Source organism: Rosa rugosa, chromosome 5 (genome assembly GCF_958449725.1).
Source record: "Rosa rugosa chromosome 5, drRosRugo1.1, whole genome shotgun sequence".
Taxonomy (NCBI): domain Eukaryota; kingdom Viridiplantae; phylum Streptophyta; class Magnoliopsida; order Rosales; family Rosaceae; genus Rosa; species Rosa rugosa.
In genome coordinates, this window is record NC_084824.1 from 10,926,267 (window position 1) to 10,937,530 (window position 11,264).

The 11,264-nt window shown below is 38.0% G+C and overlaps 2 protein-coding genes across 2 annotated transcripts in view; both read left to right on the forward strand.

Moving 5' to 3' along the window:
* LOC133711190 (meiosis-specific protein ASY1-like) overlaps nucleotides 1–9,005 on the forward strand; it is a 42,828-nt gene extending 33,823 nt beyond the window's left edge. The window contains exon 23 of the mRNA XM_062137346.1: nucleotides 8,985–9,005. Within this exon, the coding sequence (XP_061993330.1) occupies nucleotides 8,985–9,005 (21 nt within the window). The remainder of the gene's footprint in view (nucleotides 1–8,984) is intronic.
* LOC133709487 (uncharacterized) lies at nucleotides 727–3,232 on the forward strand. The gene is made up of 5 exons (XM_062135257.1): nucleotides 727–1,064; nucleotides 1,161–1,264; nucleotides 1,369–1,482; nucleotides 2,653–2,736; nucleotides 2,891–3,232. Exons 1-5 carry the CDS (start codon nucleotides 806–808, stop codon nucleotides 2,945–2,947), a joined length of 618 nt encoding a protein of 205 aa, XP_061991241.1. The 5' UTR covers nucleotides 727–805; the 3' UTR covers nucleotides 2,948–3,232.
* Nucleotides 9,006–11,264: the final 2,259 nt, after the last annotated feature.

Genomic DNA, 11,264 nt, shown 5'->3' on the forward strand with positions numbered 1-11,264 from the left:
TACTATTGCGTCGAATTTCTTCCAATGATGGACAAGAAGAAAAGTTGTGATAAAAGAAAAGGACTTAGAAGATTGGGACATCTTTCTCCGGTAAATTACTTTTCATTTGCTCTGATATTTGAAATTTTAGTTTTAGAATGTCGGATAGCATTTTGATTATCATAGTTCTTTTTGTTTTAATTTATATAAGATCAAAATTTTAATTTTTTATAATGCGTTGAAATTCAAAAAATTATAAGTATAAGTCATGGAAAGAAAAATGTTTCAGAAGTTGTAACCCAAAAAAAAAAAAAAACAGTTTCAGAAGTATCTTTTCAAATTTTTGATTGCAAATGTTTGAAAATTTTGATTACACTACTTTTGTTTCATTTCGTTTGAAATATAGTCTCATCATATTTTACACCAAAATATATTTCTTGATTTTAGTGTTATCGTTTTTTGTAATCTTTGTTGTAAGATCTGATATTCTTTTCCATCTTTGATTTCAATCCTAAAATGATAAAGATAACAAAAATAATGCATTGCCCTAGTTAAATATTTAAAACAAAAAAAAAAGTTGCAAAATTTAACGGTAAAACCGACTAACGTGGGAAGTGCATTACGAGTCCAGAGCCACATGCGGGAAGTGAAGAGACTATATTGCCCTTACAGTGTCGTCCTTCACTTGGCTATCAGACAGGGGTACCGAGGTCTTTTCAGCGCCATATAATTTCTGTTTTTCTGGAAAAAAAATAGTGGATATCTGAAATAAATTCAGGACGAAGAACAAGCCCAACAATCTTCTCCGATCGAAAAACAAAGCAAAATGGCTTGCAGAACTGCCTTGCGCTCCGCTCTTCTAATAGAAGCGTGGCGACCCGTTCACCTCGCTCGGAGCTCCGTTTCCGCTTCGCTCCGAACCCGAAACGGATTCTCCTCCCCGCAGCTGACCCGCCAATTCAAGACCCGAGACGTCCACTTGGCCAAACGGACCCAACTCAGTTGCTCCCACAACGAAAACCAACCCGCTCTCTCCGAGGACGAACAAGGCCCGCCTCAGGAGGCCGTTCTCAAAGCTATTTCAGGTCTCGTTTTCACCCTTCTCATTACTTTTTACTTTCGTTTGTTAATTTTTTTTGATTGTAAATATGTTTTTAACTCGCTGTTAAAACTGGGTGTAGAGGTGTCTAGAACTGAAGGGAGGGTCGGGCAGACCACGAATGTGGTTATTGGAGGCACGGTGGCCGATGATTCCACCACTGAATGGCTCGACTTGGATCAGAAGGTGTTTGAAGCCATTCCTTGTTTCTTGTTTATTTTGCATATTAGGGGTTAAGTTTGATGAGTGATTAATAGGTTTAATGAGATTCTGGGTAATTTTGATTTAAGGTAAATTCATACCCAACTGTTAGAGGGTTCACGGCGATTGGAACCGGAGGGGATGATTTTGTGCAGGCTATGGTTGTTGCTGTTGAATCCGTACTTCAACAACCCGTTCCTGAGGTATGACATTTTTCCTATTTCCGGCTTCCAATAATTTTTCAATCTTTCGATACAATATTGATGGATTGTTATGATGCATGTGTTTGCAAGCTTCTGGTTGAAATTTTTGTACATAATAAGTATGGCATTGAATATATTGATCTCCCCGGGTTGTACGGTACGAGTAGTTTGATTGAGACTGGACATGAATTGGCCATCAACAATTTGTTTTACGGTTTAATTCCTAAGTATGTGAATGAACATACTGATATAAGTGAATCGGGGTAGCCGTTTAGAGACGCTTCTTGTCACTTGTACCTAGACAAGGAGTATTACAATGTTAAGCAAGTGCCGGATAATAAGTGAATTTGTTGCAATGAGGAGTATCTTCTTGCGAGGTTAAAGTTGAAAACTGGCAACGGGAAGGTGTATAACAGCATGTCTTGTGTTAGAAATGATGTTGAACTTATGCTATGCTGGGTTTTAAGTTGGGTTAGAACTGCAAGGAATGGGGTAGGCTGCATGTGTTTTGCGAGGAACTGACTAGCCCTGTAACTCCTTTGTCCAATCATTCATTAAGTAAGGTGGATAGCCTTGTTGGCCATAATGCAGTATGGAGGCTTTTCCCTGAGCTCATAACCCTAGTCGGCTCTTTTGATGTGAACTGAAAAGTGTTAACCAATAATTCAGGGTATAAGGAACAAGACAGCCAAGTGGGTATACTCTCTCTAGGCTATAGCCAAATTGATAATGCATTGAGAAGTTTAGACACTAGAACTTAATATGATGGTGAAAAAAACAGACTAGTTTCCCGCCGAAATTATTATCTTTGCTTCCATGCCCTCTCATACAGCCAACTATATTTTCGATTGACATGATTTTCGATGGGATTATTATCTTAAAGTACATGAAATCTTTGTCCTCTTGGCTCAGTCATCATTCTCGGAATCATAGGTTGATATTTATATGTAAACAGATAATATTATGATATACTTCATAAAAGCCAATGCCTGCTTTAGAAAGTGGTAAGATGATGCAACATCTTACTGCAATCTGTGGGGTTTTAACACTTCTGTTGCCTATTTTGAATCAACAACAGGTTTGAATATCTGATTATGTTTTCTTAGATTTGTTTGTCAAGTGGATAAGTTGAATTCCCAGCAAATGATGCATGCAAATGTGTTATGACAGGGTCGTGTCAAGCAGAAGCTATCATCAGGAGGCAAATATGTATCTGTAAACATTGGTCCTGTTCAAGTCATTTCTAGCGAACAGGTCTTCCCCTCTCTCCCTCCTTGCCTCACAATTTTAATTGTCAATATTATTGCCCTGTATCTATGATGGATGGAATATATCTTCATAGATTTGTGTTTGAATCGATTGACATCTGACCAACATAATTGTGTTGTCATTTTATTGTAATATCCAGGTCCAAGCTGTATACAATGCAATGAGAAGAGATGACCGGATGAAATACTTTTTGTAGATTGATACTCCTCTTCATGGGTAGTTTTGTACAGAGCACCAATTTTCTAGGGCATCCCTTGTCTCGTCACTGTTGCCCTCCGACTGGTCTGCTTTGTGCTCTTTTGGATTTTGGTGTATTCGTCAGTTAGAGAGCCGAGTACCGGTGGTTCAAATTCAATCCATCTGCTTGCTCATGATGTATTTAAATTGAAGTTTAATTCAGAAAGTAGGCATTAATGAATCTGTATGTATTAACTATTTTCCTGCTCCTTTAATATAAGTTACTGAGTTTAATTAAGGGTCAGAGGTGGCTTAATTGTAACCAGAGCAACTGATGCATTTGCATACTTAAAATTGCTGCTGGACTCACTACGGTGCCCTGAATCAGAGATGTAACGGTGACTAATGATACGTTACCTATGAAAACAGTCTAAAGTAACATAGGCTCACAACCCTAAAATGCTTGCCTATGAAAGCACCCCTCTTGCCTATCAACATTATACAACTACAATTAGATTCAACAAAAATCAGATACCGTTGTAATGCGATGCCATTGTGTCACTCGCAAGTTAGGGATTAGGGAAGACAAACATAGGGCCAAAATCGATTATTTTAACACTTTTTTTTTTTTTTGAGAGACTTTTTTTTAACACTTGATAAAAATGATCAGTTCACTAATTCAACAATAATCACTAGACCGTTCACATGGGGGCAAATTGGTAACTTTGACCAGTGCAGTACAGCATCTCCGCTTATTTAGGGAAACCAACGCCAGAAGCTCACTACATTTTCGTGCCACCGGAGACTACTGCATGCTGATGTTGTTGAGAGTTCCACTACCACTCGGTCCACTCCTTCTTCTCCGGTGGGCGCACCACCAGCAGATGATCTCGGCGGCGAAGAAGAAGCTGCCATGCTGGCAAGAGTGCGATCTGAGCTTCACCAGAGAGGATTCGACGAGTTGGTCCACGGTGCTGCACCCCATGGTCACCCAGATGGTACGGTGGCGGCGGAGTCGTTGTCTGGTCAAGGCCCAGATCGATGAGGAGTAGTAGTGGTAGTCCGATCCAATCCCTATCTGGCAATTTCTTATCCCGTGTCATTTCCTTTATTAGTTTCGTTGGTTTAATTAGTAATGGTTGTTGTAATTGCCTGGGTTTTAATTTCAGTCACTGTCTTCTGCCGTCGTCGTGACCCAGATGTTTGTACCGGCACGGCGGCGGAGTCATTATCTATTCCTTTATATTTTAAGTTCATCGTTTTCTTTCGTTTGCTCTCTGAGGATATTTCATTCTGGCCCGCCCAGTTACGGAGACCGGCCAGTCAGTCAGTATCAATTTTCCAAATCAAACAAAACAAATTTCTTTAAGGCAATAAGACAAAATAACGTTTGCATGCTGGTACGTTCGGAGCACTGTCATGAAAATTGAAAACAAGAAATATCAGAAATGGCAAGGCACAAAACTCATCGCCCATTTTGTAACTTGATATAATCAGGTCTAAAATAAAACCGGCCACTAAGGCTCTGCAGGCTTCATATCAATTCGGCTGAAACTCAGGTGCTAATCAATGGCATATTTTATCAGTCTGCGCAATACAATCTAGCTTTTCACAAATAACAATGGATCGGAGGAGGCCAGCCGTACTATTTAGGAAATGGAATAAAGGGTTTAGCTTTCTTGATCTATCTGTCATGTTCCACGATTAGGTACATATAAGTCGAGACGTTTCTTCAGAAATTTTCTCACTATTTTTGTTCATATAAAGCCGTTCTTTTCTCTCCTGGCCAGCTGGGAATACAAGAAAATGGGTTGGGTTAATTTTAGCCAGGGACGGATCTATGATGTGAAGTTTGGGTAGGCTAGAATAATAAGCTATATTTTTTCCTGATAAAACCATATAAATTTAAAAAAATGATTGAGTTTTTTTTTCAATGTCTATGTGATACACATTTTATCGATTAATGATAATTGTACCAATTGTAAATAAATGAATTTAGAGAAATACAGCTCATTTACTATACTCAATCCTATCATAAAATAGAATAGATAAAGCCAGAAATATTTTGATGTATAATTAGTAAAAAAGAATAGAGCCAGAAAAGAAAAAGAAAAGAGTGGTTCTATGTGTCTCTCCCAGTTTGCTCTTTGGACCTATCTAAATTTTTCTCAAAATTGAATCTTTATTTTAACCCTCTTTTATAATTTAAAAAAAAAAAAAAAAAACTGAATATATAGAATGAATACCATTGATATGCAAGAGTCATTATTCTAAAAACACTTCCTTCGCAATTGTTCTTAGCCAATTAACAAATATGAACCATAGAGTTTTTATTTTTTATTTTTTTATTCAAAATTTGTGTTGCACTTCATAGCTCCATAGTTATGAGAAATTAAAGAGGAGAAGAAGAACGAGTAAAGAGCAGATTACATCACTTAAGATGTGCGGGTGGTTTTAAATTATGCAAAAACCTAGAAATTTTTGTGGTTTTTTGGGTTGAGAACGTAGCCTCCAGCTTGGCCCTTCTTCTATGTTCCAACACAATTGCACTTGTAGTTCTCAATTAAATACTCTGTTGTATGCCTGTATTTATCCATTTTGACGACCCTGTCGATGGCCCTCCACGCCATGTATAGATTTTAAACTTTAAAGTTGGTAGAGTGGTCATATATTAATCATTTCTCTCCTCTTTATGACTCTATGTATATAGTTCCTTACTGGACAAAGATAAAAAAAATTGATGTTCAAAGGAACTGCAAGTATCATAGTAGGAGGTATAAAAAAAGAAAAAAAAAGAAAAGTAAAATACAAACAAGGAAAAAATAGGAAGTTTGTTGAAAAAAATTGGGATGGGAGGTCTAAAGAGCAAATTAGGAGGTCCAACTAGAACCACCTAAAAGAAAATGAACATTAATAAAAGAAGAAAGAAAGAAAATGAAAAAAAAAAAAAAAAAAAACCCTATCATATTGGTGATCAAACCAATGACCTGATATGTGTTAAACAAAAGCTTTAATCAACTAGTCTGTGAGAAACTCATGTAAGTGTGGTACATTTCATGATATAGAACCATTTTTGGGAGAAATTTGGGTTAGGCTGCAGCCCAAGTAGCCTTATACATGGCTACGTCCCTGTTTGGCTTTGATCATCTATTAACATTCATGCTCTATGGCCTTGTCCTAAGGCCAAGGACGTCTGGCGGCTCTATCCATTTTGTAGGGCAGTTGGTAGTTGGAAGCAAGGCTGTTTTAAGGACCTTTTTCAACATGCAGTTTCTGTTTTATCCACATCAGAACTTGCTCTTGTGGTGTGTTTATGTCGTCGCATCTGGCAAGCCAGAAATGAAGAGATTTTTCAACAAAAGTTCATAGGTGCTAACACTCTGTTATCCCAGGTTGTTTCTTCTCTTGCTGATTTTCTTTCTGCTACAGTTGTACTCCCAAGATCAGTTCATATTGTGGCTAATGGTGATAAATGGTTAAAACCCCTATTTCCTTTTCTCAAACTGAATGTGGATGGTGGTGTGAATGTTGCTACTGGTAGGAGACGTTTAGGTGCCATTTTAAGAGATGAAAATGGTGATTTATTGTTGGCAGTCTCTAAGGGAATGGTTGGGCGTTTTGGTGCAAAGGCTACTGAACTGTATCTGCAGCATTGGGACTTCAAGTGATCTCTCAAGCGGGCTTTCAATCTTTTAACATCATCCTTGAGTCTGATGCTTTGTCTGTGATTTCTGATCTTAAGAAAGATGAAGTTGATTTGTCTATTGAAAGTTGTCTTGTGGAAGAGCTGAAGACTATGTTTCACCTCTTCAATTTAGTTGTTTGTACATATTGCTTTAGGAAATGTAATCAGGCAACACATATATTAGCTAGGAAAGCGCTTTTGTTTCATACATTTCAGGTTTGGATAGAGGAAGGGCCACAATGGCTCTCCGATGTACTAACTGCTGATGTTTGTATCTAAGTTGCTTGATATAATATGCAATTCCTTTCTAAACAAAAAAACAAAAAAAAAACATTTTAACAGTATGGTAGTGATGGCAGTGTCATCAGCCCAGTGCCTGTGACATATTTTTATCAGACAATTAATTAAACTAAATCATTCTCTAATGATGGAGGAGTACTTTGAATAATTAATATTCATACCTCGGTCTGGGCAGTCACCAGATTCATTCATACCTACTGTACCATGTATTCTTGTTTTCCTGTAACGTACATACGCTTCTCTTGGCATGGGTCGACCCGGCCACTACGTACTAGTACGTACTACGTATTGATAGCTCTCTCCCTTTAGTTAGGGAAAATGGTCCGTACGGTACCCGAACTTTTCCTCCTTATAACTTTTGGTACCTAAACTTCAAAAAATATCACTTTGGTACCTGAGGTTCTCAGCCCGACCGAAGATTGGTACCTAAAGCCGTTACGTCCGTTACGGAAGTTGCCAGCTGGCAATTTTAAACTTAAAATGACTAATTTACCCTTTATTATTATTTTTTTCTTAATTCTTCTTTTTTCATATAATAAAAAAAACAAAAGAAATATATATATATTTTTTATAGAAATATTCATCGTCACTTATCAGTTCTTCTTTCTTCTTTTTCATTTCCATTAATCTTTGAGTGTTAGCAGCAACAACAAGGATTGAACCTCTCTCTCTTTCCCCACTTCAACTTTGAACCATCTTCTTCAAGTTTCAGTCAAGAGAGAGAGAATCCATACACACCAAAATTATAAAATTCCAAACCTCTTCTTATCTTTCTGGGTTTCTTCCCCCTTTGCTTTTCTGGGTTTTCTTCCCCAATTCGATTCCAATCTCGTCCCACCTCAACTGTAATCAAAGTCCAAGTCTTGATACTCTCATGTAAAGCTACTTGTGGTTGGTGATTATGGTGAAGAGTTTGAGATTGTTGCATGTAAGATCTGAGCTTGAATTGGAATTTGGGTTTCCGAAACGTTTCTAGTGTGCTTCTCAATCTTTAAAAACAATTAATCGTTTTACAATACAATTCTGAATTGGCCATGGTTTTTATGATTCAGTCTTGGGTGTAATTGATGGCAAGCTTTGTTCGACTAAGGCTCAGGTAATGGGTGTGATTGATTGAGAGATTTTTCTTTGATCTTTGATATGAAAAAGAGGGAGAAAACCCAGAAGAAGTGTTTGTCATGAACAACACTACTTGTATACTGTAAACTCCTTTGTTTCTTACTGGATTTGATTTCTCGTGTTGGCTACTTTAAAAGCCACGCAGTGAAGTTTCTTCAGTGGAGAGGTTTACACTGCGTAAGCAATTCGTGTGTTCTTCTTACTTGAGTTGTTAATATACAAGCCTTGTCTGTCATTCAAAATATAAAGGAATAGTTTCATCCGGTGTTTTCAATTGGCATCAAAGCGGGTTCTAGAACTTTCTAGTGATTCCGGGAATGATGGAACATTCACGTGATAGGGCTGTTGGTGGATCTGTAAATAGTCCTCCATGGTTTGATGGCGGATGTGAAAAATATACTTAGTGGAAGATATACATGAAATCATATCTCTATGCTCAAGATGAACATGTGTGGAATATTGTAGAAAATGGCTGGAAGGTACCTGTTGTAAAAGCAAAAGAAGAAAGCTCTTCCACTGCCACTCCCAAACCAAGGAAGGACTGGACTGAGGAAGAAGTTCGTGATCTGCAAGCAGATTTCAAAGCTAAGAATAGCATTTTCACAGCCCTCTCTGAACGGGAAAAACTGAGGATCAGTCATTGTGACACTGTCAAGCAGGCATGGGATCTTCTACAGACTACATACGAATGAAATAAAAAGGTACGTGCACAGAAATTACAAGCATTGATCCTTGAGTTCGAAACTATGACTATGGGAGATGAGGAAACCGTGGATGATTTTCATGGTAGAATTCTTAAAATTTCCGGTCAGTGTCGTAGTCTGGGGGCACCCTTTGATGAAGATAAGATAGTCAAAAAGATACTCAGGGCCTTACCAGAAAAGTTTCACTCAAAAGTCACTAGCATAGAGGACTCTTTTGATATTGATGAGTATCCACTCGATGAGCTCATCAGAAATCTCAAAACCTATGAAATGAGGTTAAAGCCTGAGAAGAAATCCAAGGGTGTAGCTTTCAAAGCAGTAAAAGAGGCAGAAGAAGAAGAAGAAACTCATGACCTTGCTCTCTTAACAAAGGAATTCAAGAAGTTTCTCAAAAGCAAAAACTCCATGAGGAATCCCAGTGCTCCCCAGAAAAATTTTCACAATAGCAGTAATGGAAATAGTGATTACAGTGGGAAGAATGGGAAAAGTAGCTTCAAAGGAACTCATTCAGGAAAAACCAAGTGTTATGAATGTGGAGGTTATGGTCATATTTCCACTGACTGTGGAACTAGAAAACATGGGAACAGTCAAAATAAATATCTACTCTTAACATGGAGTGATGATGAAACTCAGGAAGGTGAAAATGTGGCATTTGTTTCATCTCTGTTAGTTGACTCTGAGAGTGATGCGATATTCTCAGATGATGAAACTACTGTCCGCTGCAAGCAACTCTATAAGGCATCAAAAGCCATATTGATCAAGAACATGGAATTGGAAAGAGAAGTTGAGATGTTAAAGGCTGAAAAAGGAGAAATGCAGCACCTGTTAAAGGAATCTCAGACTTTGTTGGATCAAGAACGGAATAGGTTCGCTGATGAATTAGCTAATGTGTCAAATGACGAAGAAGTGTTAGCATGGAAGAATGAGCGTTTGGAACTCAACAAAAAAATCAAAGTGCTGGAACTTGAGGTAAAAGGGCAACATGCCTTGAACTTAAATTTGCTAACTGAAATTGATTCCTTGCAGGATGAACTGAAAATCACACAAGAAAATTTACCAAGTTCGACATCAGTTCAGGAGTTGTATCCAAATTGTTTGGATCAGGTAAATCCCCACATGACACTGCTGGACTTGGCTATTCTGGTGAAAGTTCGAAAGGTACAAAGTTTGTAAAAGAATCTCGACAAACTATTGAGAATGACGAATCCTGCACCGAACCTGTCACAAGGATCAAGGAGCATAAATATGCTCAACAGGTAAAAGTTGGCCAAGGAACTGCTACTGGTCAAAACAGGTATCTCAATTCTAAGAATTTTATTCCTACCTGTCATTATTGTGGTAAGATAGGACATATTAGACCTAGATGTAACGAGAGAATTGCTAAAGCACATGCTGTTCAAGAAAGGTGTAGTGTAGAATCACTGCAAATTGAACTTAGAGATCAAAAGGATCTTATCAATAAGCTGACTGAATTATTTTTTAAAAGCAACTTAAAAATTGCCAAAGGCAAACCTGTCTGGACTAGGAAAAGCAGTTCTCCTACTCACACTAATGCTACTTGTCTTATCACATGTGTGAAACCAGGTGAAAAAGTGACACATATTGAGGCCACCTGTCTAGTTGCTCTAACTGCTTTGGAGGACAAACGCAACGATTTCTGGTATGTTGATAGTGGCTGTTCTCGACACATGACTGGAGACAAAGCATGGTTCTCTTCCTTTGAGGATGAATACACAACAGGATCTGTCACCTTTGGTGATGGGAGAAAATCAAACATACTAGCTTGAGGCACTGTTAATACACCTGGCATTCCAAATCTCAAGAATGTACTCTATGTTGAAGGGCTGACAACAAATTTAATTAGTGTCAGTCACTTGGCAGATGACTATGAAGATGTGTGGTTCAATAAACAACGATGTCTAGTGTTAAATCACAAAGGGGAAGACATCATGGGAGGTAAGAGATCCTTTGATAACTGTTACCATATTAAAGCTAATGAATCTTCTTCTGCGCAGTCTTGTCTTTCAGTGCGATCCGCAGAGGAGACATTTGAATTATGGCACAGGAGACTTGGACATGTGAACTATCAAGATCTGTTAAAGTTATCTTCCAAGCAATGTGTCTGAGGCTTGCCATCCCTAAAAGGAAAGACAGATAAGATGTGTGGAGACTGCAGAATAGGGAAGCAAGTCAAGACTCCTCACAAAGTGGTGAACTCAGCTACAACCACCAAGGTTATGGAACTGCTACACATGGATCTTATGGGACCAGCTCAAACCGAAAGTATTGGAGGTAAGATCTATTTGTAGGTAGTGGTAGATGATTTCTCAAGATTTACATGGGTAAATTTTCTGAAAGATAAAGCTGAAACATTTGAATCTTTTAAAAGCCTAAGTCAGAAAATGTTAATAGAGAAACAATCATCTAATCTATGTATGGTGAGAGTCAGATATGATAATGGAACTGAGTTTAAAAATGCTGCTTTTACTAACTATTTCAATGAGCTTGGTGTTTCCCATGAGTTTTCA

Bases quoted from the DNA above. Each gene is read 5' to 3' on its own strand.
- LOC133709487 (XM_062135257.1), top strand. From the start codon at position 806: ATGGCTTGCAGAACTGCCTTGCGCTCCGCTCTTCTAATAGAAGCGTGG. The intron at 1,065-1,160 runs GTCTCGTTTTCA...AACTGGGTGTAG, and splicing joins CGTTCTCAAAGCTATTTCAG to AGGTGTCTAGAACTGAAGGG. The intron at 1,483-2,652 runs GTATGACATTTT...GTGTTATGACAG, and splicing joins TTCAACAACCCGTTCCTGAG to GGTCGTGTCAAGCAGAAGCT.